Source organism: Amblyomma mixtum, chromosome 4 (genome assembly GCF_055824585.1).
Source record: "Amblyomma mixtum isolate Tamu chromosome 4, ASM5582458v1, whole genome shotgun sequence".
NCBI lineage: Eukaryota > Metazoa > Arthropoda > Arachnida > Ixodida > Ixodidae > Amblyomma > Amblyomma mixtum.
In genome coordinates this window covers 149,959,156-149,975,132 of record NC_143015.1, presented here as the reverse complement: position 1 = coordinate 149,975,132, position 15,977 = coordinate 149,959,156, and the positions used below count along the sequence as shown (strand labels likewise).

Sequence of the window (15,977 nt, the reverse complement as noted above, 5' to 3'; positions counted from 1 at the left end):
TTCTATGAGATAACTAGACATATTTAATCTGTTTTCAGCTAGGCCGCACTGCCACTTTGCAGTTTTTTTGCAGTGCCACAAGATATGCCATAACAAGGTTTACTATGTACGATCCGCTCGCAGAGCCAACACCTAGCACATAAATTTTAAAATCAGCTACCCTCCACCACAAACTGCACGAGAATGCCCAAAATTTTTAAAGAAGTCAATTTCCAAAATCAAAGATAAAATTTCCCTGCATTCAGACCTGTATGGTTTAGCCTAATAACTCAGTGAATTTTAGTTAAACACATGAAACAAGCATTACAACGACCACAAGACTAAGTACAACGGGGCAAACAAAGACTCTCATAATGTCAACTATCAAATAAAGGTTTCTTCTTTGCACTGTATTTCACACGCACAAAATGCTAGTACAAGCAGCGAGTTCTCAAGTAACGTTGAAAGGTCAACTTCTGAGTAGCTGAATGGGGACACACACAGTACTTGAATGGCTTCTCCCCGGTGTATGCCAGCATGTGCCACTTGTAGGTTCCAATCTGATAGAAGGAAGTCCGGCACTGGCTGCACGTGAAGGGTCTCTAGTTGCTGCGAGTGTGCGCTTGCGTTGTCAGGCTGCACTTGTGGATCCACAGTTTATACCATAGGCTTCTATCAGGTTTCTACCAGGTTTCTATCAAGTTTCTATCAACCAAACAATGGCTGTGATGTGTAGTTGGTATTTAGATCACATGAGCCACTCAAAATTTGAAATATAATTGCTGATACATTACTTTAATTCACTACAACACTTAAGCCAGCCTGTTTCAAGATTTGGAATGACAAAAAAACGACATATCAGCAATTACACACCATTTTTTTCATAACTCCAGTGACCTAAACACCAACTACACGTCACAGCTATCGTGCCACTGGTGAAACCGGAACCAAAACGGCACAAAGAAATACAATTGTAAGTTATTTACCGGCCATAGACGAATACCATGCGGTGATCAATTATAGTAATGTCGAACGCATTTGCGACAAGAAAACATGGAGCAAAAATTTGATGTCTATACTTCTTTAAATAATGTTTTCATCTCTTCGCACAATATTTCGCACAAAAGAATATTAGTTAACAGGGTGAGTCCTCAGGTGACGCTCTAAGGTGTCCTTCTGGGCAGCTGAATAGGGGCACATACCGCACTTGAATGGCCTCTCCCAGGTGTGCCTGAGCAAGTGTCGATTGCAGTATTCCATCTGAGTGAAAACTGCCTGGCACACAGTGCACGTGAACGACTTTTTTCCACCGTGAATGCGCGCATGTCTCTTCAGGTTGAGCTCGAAGGTGGTGATGCAAGAGCAACAGTCACATCGGAACACTTCCTTCTCCGCGGGCCGAGTCTGGGAAGCGGAAGTTTTCTTCCAACTCGAGGAGGAACAAAGTCGAGGCCATCCAGTTCTGCTGCTGCTTCCGTCTGTGCTTTTCTCAACATCGTGAGTGGGCGAATTTGATTGAAGAGATGTTGCAGGCTCGCCGAGGCTCCATGTTTCTGCTGGTGCGGCTGCATTAAACGGAGATAGGAGAAATTGAACTTCTACGTCCGACAGCTATTTCCAAGATTAAATATGCGCAATGTACAACACAGACCCACAACAGAATACTTGGTCTCTGCAAATCCAGCCATTCCAGACACAAAACACTATCAGTGAACCAGACAAGTCCCTAAAAAGTGCCACAGAGCTAATTACCAAGTCTATAGGACACCATGGACCATGTAAATAGGACTACAGAAGTCATTCAAGCAGAACCAAGTTGCCCAACTTACTTCAGTTACTTTAGCTGCTATGAAAAGAGTTTTGGTATGTGAACACCTCTGGTACACATGCGAAAAAGTTTAAAATGCTCTGTTCTGCTTGCATATGACCATTATATCATAACTAACATCTCTAAGAGAAAAAATGGCACTGCTAAAATAGCTACACCGCGGCAGCTTGACCAGCACTAGCTTCTTCAGCAACATACAATGCGGGCACTCATCAAGACACATATGTGAGCAGAGATCAGATGCTTTGATGCTTTAAAAATAAGACAGCTTCACTGAGAACAAGGAGCCCATGAGTACTCTGAAGCATCATTTCATCTTTGAAGTGGTTAGTTATATTCATTTACTGCAATACTAGGATGTACTTCCACTGCCTTTCATAAGTTGAAACCACACTAGCGCGTTAAAGACTGGGGCTGACGGTTTGCCCCAGTGCGCCCAAGCTGAAAGCAAAAAATAAAAGTTTTAAAGACAATAGAAACCACTGATGAACGCACCCCAAGCAGGCCAAAAGCAATGAATGCTAGTGAAATTGCGTGCAAGTGCACCATGAAAGGCTACAATACCAGGTGTTTCAAAAGAAACTTTCAAAAATTTCCAAAAGTAGGTTTTCTGGGTAAAAATACGACTTTTTCAGAATAGTATTGCCAGTGTTGGCCGGCACTGGAAAACCGGAGAATCTTCTTAAGTAATAAGCTGGTTAACTAATTTTTAATAATTAACTTCTTAACTAGTAGAGTTAGGCGCTTAGCTGAAATTCGAGATTTGTAGCCAGACGTTAGTAACGGCCATATCAGTTTTAAGAAGTTCGAAAACACAATTATCTTCGGCGCTGTGGCTCGACAAAATCTAGCTACATCGTCCCAAAATACATGCGCTTTCAAAAAGCATGCCGGCAAAGTAGCCTCGCCAGTGCATGTAACTAGTCAAAAGAGACAAATTTTGTCAAGTCACAGTGGCGAGGGAAATCGCGTTTTTCGAAATTATAGAAACTTATATGGCTGTTAGTAATGACCGACTACAAATCTCTAATTGCAATGAGTTGCCTAGCTGTGATAGTTCAAAAGTCAGTTATCAGAAATTAGTTAAGACAATTCACCGGCTTTCTGGTGTCCACCAACACTGGTAACACTATGCTGTAAATGCCCTATTTTTACCCAAAAAGACTATTTTAAAAATTTTTTTAAGTCTTCCCTGAAACACCTGGTATTTAAAGAATTCTCATGAAAGAATATGACAAACAAAGGTGATTTTTAATAGCAAATTATTTCAACACACTTTCATCAACATTATTTTCAACAGTTTCAAATGGTCTTGACACTACTACTTTGTGCATATGAAACAGTGTAGCTGGAATTACTTGGGTGTGGAAAATGCTTTCAGAAATGTCCATCCAACTTCAAAATCGGTAAACTACAAACTGCTAAGGTCCTTTCATATTTTCATACAAACATATTTTCTAGCAAGGTTCTAAACACATCCCTTATTTTACATGTACAATTTATTCATTAAGTTATTTCAACATTTACATGTCTTTAAACAGCATTTTTACAAGTAACCAGTGGTGCTCAAATTACCGAATAGAATGATTAGGTTCTCATTCACAAGCTCTCAGCAATAAAAGGCGGGATGGTAAACAATATATAAAATTACTGCAAAAAAAGATGTATTTTAAATCTGGCTGAAACAAATATGTCAACGGTCATACAGCTGAGAAAACGTCAGATTAAAAAGAACAACGTATGTGTGAATCTGGCAAGCACGGAACAAATTACTCCAATGTATTTACACACAAAGTTCCCAAAGTGGAGCAGATTTCAATCAAGCAGCATTCATCTACGTACAACCGTTCATCACAGCAAATTTTTCTTCAATTATGAATTTTTTGAGTATGACTCCGTTCAGGAGGACACCAGTGAGTAATTACTGCCTTGTTAAGTGCTAACTGCATGTGGTGATAATTTATATTTTATTTATTTTTACATACTGCAGCCCCTATTGAAGCTATTGCAGGGGTGGGGTTAACAATTCATGCAAAATTGGCAGGGTACAACACACACACAAAAAAAGACTTAATCTAGCATGTTTGCATACATAGCACGAACAATGTGATAGATAGGCTTTAACTAATAAAGTGAAGCAAAGCACAATGAACACAACAAGAAAGAAAACATCATGTGTCACTGATAGCTGTTAAAAATGAGATTAATGGAAGAGACCGTGTTATGGCAGGAATTACGTTCCAATGTTCAATTGTACAAAGAAAAAAAATGGCTGAGGCTTAACTTGGTTAACCCTGGTCAGATGCGAAGCATATTGATGGCTAGGCTTGGTAATACATGGCTTTCCTTGGTTGAATACTTGGTCATTTTAATACAACCACTAGAAGCCTTCGTCGTGGGGGAAGACAACGGCATGGCTACAGCGGAACGCCGACTAACCCCGAGACGCGCGTTGGGTGAGCGCCTGGATTGCCACGGAAGCTGCGTCCGCCTGCCCGGTGGAGCGAGCGTTTCACCTACACAGAGTGTGAACACGCGTTCGAAATGCGCGGGAGTGTGACGTCACCATACCACGTGATTCACACGGCGTGCAACCGCAGCGACGGCACAAGGTGGAGCCCCATCTCTCATCTGTTGTGACGTCATTGCGTCACGTGGTGTGACGTCACCATACCACGTGGTCTGCACGGCATGCAACCGCAGCGACGGCACAAGTTGGAGCCCCGTCTCTCATCTGTCGTGACGTCATTGCGTCACGTGGTGTGACGTCACCATACCACGTGGTCTGCACGGCGTGCAACCGCAGCGACGGCACAAGTTGGAGCCCCGTCTCTCATCTGTCGTGACGTCATTGCGTCACGTGGTGTGACGTCATGTATCACGTGATTTGGAGGCACACAACCGCGGTGAAGGGCTGAAGTGGTAGCTAAAGAAGTATGCTTCGCATAAAAACAAAAATTCGCGACGACATGCCGCGTGATGGCATCACGCGATGAGCTGAGGGCCACAAACCAATGTTGCTCATCACTTCGCTCAGTTCACTCAGTTCGCTCAAAATTTCATTCATTGCCCGAAAGGGCTCATGAGAATGGCCGGCCAATAGCAGAAGGCTTTGGGGGCATGTAACTTCCAATCTGGCTATTCTGCGAATGAAATTTGATTTTCTAGCGTGGTATCAGCAAAAAGCTGCCGATGCTTGCTATGTCTGAACCATGCATCGAAGCAGCTCAGTGAAAGCTATGTAGGACTAACAGAGCAAGAAAAACATGGTAGAGCAGTAGGCAATGGCAGTCACCATCCTCGTTGCATCAGGCAGTTACCATTTTAACAATACAATTCATTGTACTATGATGATGAATAATGTGGAATGCAAGCCTTAAACGCTAACACTATATAAAGTGCTCCCACATGTCTGTCAACATAAAGGTCTGACCTAAGCACAGCGTCATTTCAGTGTGAACCTCTCTGGCTAATTAATTTCAAAAGATGCACTTTTTGGGAGAGTGTTCACTTGTTGTGCACGCTCAAGTGCTCATAAGCCAGAGATCAGGTGGCCATTTCAAGCATCCCTGCAAGCCAGGCTTCATGTGCAGGAGCAATGCTCAGCGTTCAATGAATCTGAAAGAGTGGAAAGTAAAAAAAAAAAGAGTGACTGTTTGTGGCAACAAAGACACCAACCACCACTGTAGCATGAAGTAAGCCGTTTTTCAACAAAACATTGATCAAGATTGCTGCACACCTAATGTGGGCAAATTTATGCCACCGTTGCATTAGAAGAATCATTGTTATTTGGAGCGAATTAAATTACCACACAATGTCTTTAATAGGCTGCTACAGGGGATGACTTCATGTTATTAGGTTCAAATGACAATCTCAATAAAACCAGTTAAGTGAACACATTCGATTTCGATCCAGCAGTGAAAACAAACACCACAATAACACACACCTATGAAGAAAAATATGTCATTACTTTTCGCGTATAATAACTCTAAAATAAGCTTTGGCAAGAAGCTAGCAATACTGCATACTGTCAAAAGAAGCTGTTCCTCTCAATGTCAGTAGCACACGGGCACCATTACAGACACCGCATTCGCTTTCAACAGCTACTTGCATACAGTTGTCTTGCCAACTAGATATCCGACATATTTGTGGTTGCCATGCATGTTAAACAAAGAATTTCACCTTGTGAATACCAGTTCCAAACATCACACAGACATATTGTTCCACCAGGCTGCTTATTCACATTTACTGGATTCTTTCTGATCTCGAGCCCTTTTTTAAAATGGATGGGTATTGTGGGAGTCTTGCTGTAAAATGTACAGGTTTTAAATAAACATAAAAATGTCTAGAATAAAAAAACCACTGCATTACAACTTTAACACTGCACGTATATCTTTTCATTTGTCACGTTTTACCTTTCAGCTGTCACTGCTATCACCTGTGAATGACAGTTTTACAGTATCACATGGAAAAGGATATTCAATACAATGGGTCTCGTTTAAAATGGCATTAAATCTTGCAGTATTGTAGGTTACTGCAATCATATGCAATATTTGCAAATAAAACGTAGAGCACTAAGTAGTTATTCATTGCCATGGGGAAAAAAGAATGCTCCCCTCGAATACAGCTTGTTCTCAAATTTTCAGAAGTACAGTAGCCAACTGACATCAGCACTGTGCTGCTGATGTGGTGCAGGTGGCAGCACTGGTCAAGGCTGCTAATAGCCGCCGGAGCACAGCACATTCTCCGGCTAATACATCAGTTCTGCGATATGCAATCTAAACACACAGCTGTTCTCTTCAGATGCCAGAATCAGCTTTTCTCCTCTGTTCGCTTCCGATCTTCGGCGGGTTTTTTTATCATTTCTTGTTTATTTTTATTAAATTAATCATTTGGTAGAAAGTCGAAACTGTCAAACTCTAATGCCTACCTTGAAAAACACAGCGCTCTTCACCTGCTTTAAAGGGAAAAGGCAGTGTAGTGTATTGGCGACGGACGTGATTGCGAAGTGCTTTTCTCGGGCAATGAGCGACTTTTTAGCATGCGGCACACAAGGTGATCTTATTCCAGTATAGGGACCTTCTTTCTTGAACCTCGCAACTGTCCGAGGGCTCACCCCGGTCACCTCAGTTTCGAGAACTTCACGCACAGCCTTCTCCGTGAAGCGCTTCCTTACGCTAGAGTAAACGTTGACAATCACCTGCTTGCAGTCTTTCGAAATTTTCGGAGACTTCAGCTTGGAGAATAGGCGAGCAGGAGATGTTTTTGAAGCCGCAGTGGGCGAAGAAAACAAGCGAGTAGGAGATAGCGGTGCCATTTTCAAAGACTCAGAAACCGAAAGACGAAAGCAGACGACATCACCGGCCGGCCTAGCTGCGAAAACCTGATACAGGAGGAGCCGGAAAAAAAAAAAAACAGAAAACTAAGCCACTCGTTTTGAAGAACATGAAAGAAAAAGCAATCTTTTTGCAAAATAAAACGCTTTTATTATTATACTACAATATCGACCAACATTTACTTTAATTTTAAGTACATTACTCTTTTCACTTTCGACGCACTTCATTACGATGCGGACGAGGAGCGCGAACAGGCGCCGCAGCCTTCGCTGCGTTGACTGCTATGTATGAAACGGAGTATAGGGCATGTGAGGGTAGGAGATCCTAGTTCACTTGTTTAGGGGTCATGCATAACTCACCATATCCCTGCACACTGCATACACCCCTGCCGGCAGCAGACCTGCAAATATATGCTGTCTTTTCCACCTACTAGACCAGCTCAAAGTGCATGGACACAGGAGCAGGTACACCAAGGGCACGAACTGCACTTTTATACAAGCACTACCAGCCTTTATAGGCCAGTCATGCTTACATGCGTATACCCAATGCACATGTACAATGACACTTTTATCACAGAGTGTGCGAAGATGACAAGTTGCTATAAAAGAAGCAACACATGTTAAAATAAGAAAATCCAAAACAGGTACTGGGATTATATTCTGGAATTACTGCTACAACGATTCATTCTCCAGTTTCCTTGCCATTTGTCCCCCCAACCTCAGATCTGCAGCCGGCAAGCTACATTATTTGTTTGCTGTCAATCTTGGTACGGTATAGTGTGTAGGATTTGTATGCGGAACGCAAAACCAATTGTGCGCAGATATTTTGGTGTTCATTAAGGAACTATATTGAAATGTTTCTTCTTGTGATTACCTGTTTTGCAAAACAATGATTGACTAAATCATTGCAGCACAACACAACTAATACACGGAATTCGTACACTTGCCCACAAACAAACACCATGCACTCGTGTATATGTCCAGTTATCAAGAGCGTCCCACAAGTGATAAAGGAAAATGGTTTGGTCTGGTATACGGGGTTTAACGCTCCTAAGCGACTCAGGCTATGTGAGACGCCGTAGTGGAGGGCTCTGGATAATTTCGACCACCTGGGATTCCTTAATATACACGGGCCTCCATCATTTTGCCTCCATCGAAATGCAACCCCGTGTCTTTCGGGTCAGCACCTGAGCACCATCACCACAGAGCCACCGCAGCAGCTGATAAAGGTGAATGGGTTATGGCAAAGTTTCGTAATGAAAATTTGGTGCAATGTATGGAATCTATGACAGACACAATACAGGAGATTTGATGAAAAATGCTGTTACTGTTAGCTGAACGACATCAATACTCTACAAAAAGTGGAAATAGTCCTGTAACACAGCACCTGAAAAAATTTCACTATTATAGTAACGCTTAGAAAACAGCAACATGTTTAGTTTGGTTGTTAACCTAATCTGTGGAAGAGACTATATGCTATTTGTAAATTTTTAACATTAGCATATCATTCCAGTGCAGCATGCAGCATTACTGCACCTTACACAACAACCTGACTTTTTCACAAAGCCGCTCTGCGCATGCACGCCCGTTCTCCTTCAGGTCCAATGGTTGAAAATGAAACCTCCTGCACCTATTGCGCATGCGTAGTTTATGTTATGTTAGTAGCAGGCGCATGCGACAGATGGCAGCAGCTGTCAAGACTTGCCGCTTCACAGGCGCTGCTGGCTCCTCGAGGAACCAGATCGCGCCTCCATCTCCAAGTGCGTCTGTTTTCAACCAGTAGCAGACGAATTTTCGCGGCGCCACATCTTGTGAAAAAGGCGGATTATATAATTTTACCCCATTCTAATGTTTGCTGTCACCTGGGTTAGTTATTGTGCTTCTACTGGAATAATGTGCCGGCCTGTGCTGCCATCTATACGTCCCGTGCTATTAGCGCCCTTCTGATAAGATCCTAAATTTGATAAGCGCTACACCGACCGGTACTTCATGGGAAGTAGCGGGGCCAGTTGGTTCATTTTTCAACTTAAAACAGTGCGCAGGGACAGGACACAGTCGAGAAACACACAGCACTGTGTAGAAGAAATTAAATGCATGATGCATTTAATTTCTTCTACACAGTGCTGTGTCTGTGTATTTCTCGACTGTGTCCTGTCCCTGCGCACTGTTTTAAGTTGAAAAATCGACCGGTACTATTATGATGGAAGCGGAGTGGAAGCTTTGAACGCAAGGTGACAGCTTCTAAAATCGTGTGGTTGATTCGTGAGCGCGTAAGAACACTACACTCGTGAAAGCAGTCGCCTCGCGCTCGTAGATCCTACTTCACAACCGGGCGCAAGAAACTTTAACGGCCCCGTAAATGCGCGTTTAGTATGTTTTGAGAAATGCTTGAGACACAAACGTTGTTTTCTTTTTTTCTTCAGCATTCCACAACGCCTGAATGACTACGAGATTTGACTACGCGCGGTTCAGTCAAAACGGCTGACAGGAATGCAGACGATACCTGAAAGTTGAACGCCTCCGCCCGTTTGCGCACGCTTGCCGCTCGTTAACACAAGTCCATAAGCACAGATTAATAAAAAAGAAGTACACCTTAGCGTAGTGAACTAACACTGAGCAAAGGTCTTCGAAAAATCACCTTCAAAAACACCGTTACAAAGCCAAACACCACAGGCTGTAAAAATCATTCCAAACACAAGTAACCGTACACACAATGGGCATCATTTCAGCCACGCCGCAGGGGGTAATGTTTAGTTGCAGCCTTAGCTAAGTAATTTTTGATAAATAACTTTAATATGACATATTTTCATTGCCTCTGTATTTGTGGTTCAGAAAACACTGCTAGCGTTTACAAAATGGGACAACACAGCACAAATTGGTATGGACGGCTCGGACGGCTCAAACCGTTACATAATGCGGTTATAAGTAGACACAGTTGCGCATAGAATTTTGCTGTAGTGTTGCAGTCTGCATGTTAGTCAATTACTTAGTTAACTTGTAATTACACAAGAAATAACTTGTAGATTATTAATTATGGGCATTTATTACAAGCTGAGCCTTAATGTTGTTCTAAATGTAGTACCCTAAACAAACCGACATGTGGCGTGGCTGAATTGACAATCGACTGCGCGTTAGCGGCGGAGTCTGACCGATAAAAGTTATAGCAATCGGGATGCATTCTGCAAAGCAGGGGGAGTTTCCCTGGCAGTAGCTTTCACACTGACGGTGCAGGCTGGCCATTGAAGGCGTACCTGAGGCACCGGCGATGTCTGTCTACGGAGAAGCGGACCAGATTTTCCGCAGACAGTTCACTTTCCAAGGTTCGTCTGCATGGCGACCGCCCGGCCCGAGTCGCATCTGCTCCGAGGCGGACGTCAGCTGGACGCTACCGGGCTTCCAGCAGATGAAAGCCGAATTGAATGCTACGAAGGGCCTGCTGAACAACATGGAGCCAATTGAGTGGCGTCGGCATACTACATGGACCAACCGGGCCAGCAACGTCATGCATCGGGTGCGTCAGACCGCAGCTCCGGAACTGCTCACTCAAGCGTGGTGCAAGTTTTACCAACTGCTCCACGACTACGACCTCGCGAGGGCCGACCCGCTGAGGTCTTTCCACTTGTGTGAAGCACCTGGAGCTTTCATCCTGGCCCTCCAGCACTACCTACACTCGCACGACGACCGCGGAAGTGGCAACTGGACATGGTTCGCCAATACATTGAACCCGTACTACGAAGGGAACGACTTCAAGTCAACCGTCACCGACGACCGGCTCATATTCGCGACGCTCAGGCAGTGGTACTTCGGCCAGGACCAAACGGGCGACGTCATGTCGCCTGAATTCCGCGTCGAGCGTTTTCTGGAGACCAGGGAAGGGGGGACAGCTAGTGAGTTCGACCTGGTCACCGCAGACGGGAGCGTCGACTGTCAGGACGACCCCGCCGAGCAGGAGGCGACCGTCGCGCCGCTGCACGCCGCAGAGGTAGTGGCGGCACTCAAGTTGCTCGCGGACGGCGGTAACCTGGTGCTCAAGATGTTCACCTTCTTCGAGAGGCCGTCCGTCTGCCTGCTCTACTTGCTCAACTGCGTCTTCCGACACGTGCATGTCAAGAAGCCCGTGTGTAGCAAGCCCGGCAACTCGGAGGTCTACGTCGTCTGCACCTCCTTCCGCAAGGAGGCGCTCACTAACGCCCACGTGGCGGCGCTGTCGAAGCTTGTCGAACAGAGACGGGCCTTCTGTCTGTCCCACCTCGAAGACCTGCCCAACAACTTTGTGGCGCAGGTCGAGAGCTGCGCGCAGTACTTCAAGGAACTCCAGGAGAAGACCATTCGCGAGAACATCGACTGGTTCCAAAATGACATGGACCAGCATAGCTGTCTGCAGTTGCAGAGGGTTAAGGAGACAGTGGCGTCGCTGTATGTCGACCGCTATGGGTGCAGGCCGGTGGCGCAGGCGCCACTTCCCCTATCGCAGGGAAACTTGTTTCTACGCTTCCGCGGATGGAACGTGGCCAGTTTTGCCGAGCGCAACGGCCGCAGCGACTGGTGGAAAGAGCACACTGAAGAGCTGCGCAAACTGCTTGGATCTATCCAGTACACTGTCCTGCAAAAGCCCGTCTACCATCGAGCACCGTCGGACAGGCCTGGTCCACGTGCATCTTGGATTTGCACCGGTCGACGCTATGGCAAGGTCCCTGGCCTGTCGAAGTTCTGCTCACCAGCCCTCCTGGACTTGGCCTTGATGCTTGGACTTGCAGACTCCATTTGCTCAGACAGTGATCTCATCGAGGGACTTGATGCATCGAAAATCTCTCTTGTGGAGTGTTGGGAGGACAATGCAAAGTCTGCTGCTGACATCTCAAGGGCACTGTCCGAGTTGCAGTTTGGAAGGCAACTGGTGGTCAAGTTCCGAGAGACACTGAGCCGGTTTTCAGCTGGAGTGCTCTACCTGCTCAGCTGCCTCTTCAAGACGACTTTGGTAACACTCTCAGAAGTGCCTGGAGCATGGCCGCTCTGGACCTTCTCAGATGTGGACGTTGAACGTGCGGACACACTCCTAGAGTACTTTGCAGAAATAGCAGCCGTAGAAGTGGACCACTCGTCGACGGTTCTGGAAGTCGTTCCATTTCCAGCACTGTGCCACTCGAGGTTCATTAACTTCCTCAAGTCTGTCAACGACAGTGTGCTGCACAAGTTTGTGTCTGCTGTCCTGGCTGCTACTGGTGGTAGCAATTGAAGCTGCCAAACGTATGACCTGTAGACTATGTCAGCAGTTTGTGTGAGTGTGAACTTTATACCTTCAGCAACCGTCGGGCAATACATTCATATGGCATTATCAATGTTTGACGTTTTCATCCATCTCATTAGCAGAGACATGTTACCATGGTGTTTATGTGTGTGTGTCCTTGTGTTCCATGAGTTGCGAATAAAACAATCTTTGCACGACCAGCATTGGTTGTGTGATAATCTCTGCTTGTCTGCGACTAGTGAAAGAAACAGGCTGTTGCAGAACTGTAGTAAAGCGTTCCCTGAGAATGTGACTTCATTGTATAAAGTATTTATTAGACACCGTTCTTCAATACACCATAAAAGAACTAGCCTTTATGCATGTGGAAAACCTAACTTTTCACAATAAGACCCTAAGAAGGCAGCTCCACAAGAGCTGCGAAGAACCTCGGACGCAGCAAACCCTGAAGCACATTTCGCATAAGTTTTTTGTTTTTTATATTGTCCTTAAATGCGCACTCACTGCACCACTTTTGAATTCTTCACACAGGTGTCAACAAAAATGGGATAACAGCAACTATGTACACGAGTGTCTCAAAGGAACTTATTTACACAGTGCGCAGAGGCACGGTCCAGTGGCCATCGTTTTGGCTGATTGGTAAATTTGTTTTCGAAATAAACGATTAAATTTCTGAAACACGGGGCTTTGTGAGAAATGAACGGCTCTTCGCAATGGCCGACGCTGGCTTTGGCATTGCAAGAGCTCCAAATCCACTCGATTGGCCCGCAAAAGAAGAGCCACCTGCCGGTCTTCCAGTTGTCTTCGTAGTAGCTTTCCCAGCAGTCTTCGCAGCCACCTTTCTCTTAGCTGCCGCTTGCCTTCCAAACTTGTTTTGTGACTTTCCGCCGTAACCAGTCTTCTTTCGGTAGAATGTGCGTGGGCGCTTCCCCGTCGAACCGCCACCGGATCCGGACCATGCTTTACGTTTGAGGTTTGTGGTAGTGCTTGCTGTGCTGGTGGAGGCAGCGGCAAAGTCCGGAGGTGGCTTCGGGTTCTGGAAGTCGCTTTCGGCTTCGTTTTCTGCGTCCGCCATCTCCGCTTCAATCACCATTTTTTCGGCCGCATAACGTTCTGTCACTTCGAGCAGCTGGGCACCATACTAGAAGACAATGAAGGACAACAAAAAAAAAAGAAATTAATATATTCACACAAGTAAAAGAAAATACACTTCTTTCCATACAGCAGTGAATTTAATAGAACTTCCAGTTTATGATCAAATTCGAAAAATATTGCCAAGCTTGCCTATCAGGCTATCATATCAGATAACTTGCATGATGGACACATCGAAAGGCACAACGAATATGCCCATTATTTTGTTTGTCAAAATGCAAACGTTATATTACTCCCTCATAAGTTTTTCAAAGATTTCTACTAATATTCGGAAAAAGTGTGTAAATATTACACAAGTAAATATAGTATATTATCTCAGAAAGCACTGCACAAAAGGAAGCAATGATAAACTGGCTAGGCTTCTAAACAGAAACTTCCATACTAAATTTTGAAGCCAGCATTGGGACATGATTGTGGAGCATCGCATCCACACATGATCAATCAGGTCTTGATATCAGCCAAGTCATTGCTTCTCTTCGCTTGTGCGCGAAATTCATCTAACTTCCCACACAACTTTGTGTGCCACTAAACTTGGCACACAAAGACAACTTTTACATTTTAACACAACAACATTAAGGGTCCCGCTCAGCGGCGACCCCAGCGTCGGCGTATAGAGAAAAGCAAGTGGTCCACCTTCCACCTAGGTCATGTGACCCCAATGGGCACTGAACGTACCTTGGATGTCCCACAGATGTCCTAAGCATCCCTGGGACGTCCAAGGCAGTTCCAGTGCCCAATGGGACCTTGTGACATCATCACAACCTGGCAACCATGGCAGGTAGTAGCTAAATTAGTGACTGGTTGCGAGAGGTTGCTCGGGAAGTGCAACCTGGGCCTCACAAGCTCCACCGGTGGCTGTCTGAAACCGCCACCGGCCGGGGCAGTGGGCGCATCGCTGCCATCCGCTCATAATTTAATGACAAACATGAGCTGCGCAGTGTTTAAATTATTATTATTTCCTTACTGTTCACTTATATACAATGGCTATCCTATACAGCACAAGTGAACCAGAGCTATTGGCAGCAGTCGAAGTGTTAACCACACAATCCAGTAGCATGCGCTCAAACAAGTTAACCCCTGAACACACGCTTGTAACCTAAAACTACTGCATTTACCATTTTCTGAGGTAACGAATACACTTCCTTCCCTAAAAACTTTAGGAAAACTTTGCAGGTGCAATGCGCAGTGATGCACTAAAAAAATTTGCAGAAATTTATATTTTTACAACCAAAATAGCCAGTACCTTCATCCGCGAGTGTGTTCACAATGTGAGTAATTATGGTAATCACAGCAATGATAGAAATCAATCATGGCAAGCCAACCAAATGCAGTCAGTCCACCTATATTGCTGCAGGTGCATGTGCCTCGACAAGCACATCATCATCGACATCAGCCTGACTAAGCCCACTGCAGGGCAAAGACCTCTCCCATGTCTCTCCAAATAACCCTGTCCCCACAAACTTCTTATTCTCATCCGCCCATCTAACTTTCTGACGCCCTCTGCTACGCTTGCTTTCCCTTGGAACCCATGCATGTAACTTGAGACCTATCACTGTGGTACCATATTTAATCACACAACGAATGGGATTTTTCACCTCATAAAACATCATTAATTTATGAGGTGTGTTCATTACGCACAACAATTTTGCAGGAAATTAAAGTATCCTCAAATATAACGACTAGCACTATGCCGGAGATGCGTTTTTTATGCAAGTAAATACGGCAACAGTTAGCAATCACAACTGCATGCACCCAATCTAAGTACAGTGGCGCCGCTATGCGAACATACAAACTTACCTTGTCAACGAGAGCCTTGGTCATGTGCGGCACCTGCAGCATGGCCTCCGCAGTCGTGGGCAGAGTCTCCGCAATGCCGTGGAGTGCATCAATGTGGATCACGTTGCTGTAGTGCGTATTCTTGGCCAGTGCTAGAGCCTTGACGATCGACACCAGTTCCAGGTGGCAGGCCTCGGTGAGCTTGGCGATCTCCGGATTGACTCGGCTCGGCTCGGCCGCGACTTCCTCAGCGGCACGTGCGGCCGACTCGGAGGGCCGCGACTTCTTCTCGATGGCAAGCGTGATGCGGCTGGAGCCTGACAGGAGCTGGGGCAGCTTGGTTCCGGGACGGAGGTAGGACATGGCCATATCCAGGTAGTTCATGGTTATGGCCTCCTTGAGATAGCCATCAAGCACAAGCCGCCGGATCAGGCGGTTAGCGTCGTTGCGCTGGTAGCCCTTTCCGCGCCCGTGCAGAGGAAGTGTGTCGCACTTGAGGTCTTTCGTCTTCTTGTTGACTGCACCCTTGAAGATGTCCACCAGCTGTGTGGAAATAGCACATAGAAAGATCCAATTGGCGGGTGATAGATAGATGAAGCGGAGGCACGAAGCAAGGAGTAGATAGATTCCTTGAAGACATAGCACATAAACAAAGCATTGAT

The 15,977-nt window shown here is 45.3% G+C and overlaps 2 protein-coding genes and 1 long non-coding RNA gene across 6 annotated transcripts in view; 1 reads left to right on the top strand and 2 right to left on the bottom strand.

Moving 5' to 3' along the window:
- Window positions 1-356: 356 nt before the first annotated feature.
- Window positions 357-10,025, bottom strand: LOC149348744 (uncharacterized). 4 transcript variants are annotated; one of them, XR_016292813.1, is made up of 4 exons: window positions 9,646-10,025; window positions 7,503-7,543; window positions 7,008-7,190; window positions 357-5,425 (listed from the first exon to the last, which is right to left on the bottom strand). It is a non-coding gene; the product is annotated as an uncharacterized LOC149348744 (long non-coding RNA). The 4 variants fall into 4 exon arrangements; XR_016292811.1 differs by having other exon boundaries at window positions 357-7,190; XR_016292814.1 differs by lacking the exon at window positions 7,008-7,190.
- Window positions 10,026-10,244: 219 nt separating this feature from the next.
- aft (cap methyltransferase 2) lies at window positions 10,245-12,608 on the top strand. The gene has a single exon (XM_089588306.1). The coding sequence runs from the start codon at window positions 10,408-10,410 to the stop codon at window positions 12,376-12,378; it is 1,971 nt and encodes a 656-aa protein (XP_089444432.1). The 5' UTR covers window positions 10,245-10,407; the 3' UTR covers window positions 12,379-12,608.
- Window positions 12,609-12,656: 48 nt separating this feature from the next.
- Window positions 12,657-15,977, bottom strand: part of Blm (Bloom syndrome helicase) — a 35,444-nt gene continuing 32,123 nt past the window's right edge. Inside the window, exons 6-7 of the mRNA XM_089588304.1 lie at window positions 15,337-15,858; window positions 12,657-13,528 (exon numbers count right to left, since the gene is read on the bottom strand). Coding sequence (XP_089444430.1) covers window positions 13,052-13,528; window positions 15,337-15,858 — 999 coding nt within the window. The 3' untranslated portion in view covers window positions 12,657-13,051. The remainder of the gene's footprint in view (window positions 13,529-15,336; window positions 15,859-15,977) is intronic.

Excerpts from the sequence above, each read along its gene's own strand:
- aft (XM_089588306.1), top strand. The coding sequence starts at position 10,408 with ATGTCTGTCTACGGAGAAGCGGACCAGATTTTCCGCAGACAGTTCACT.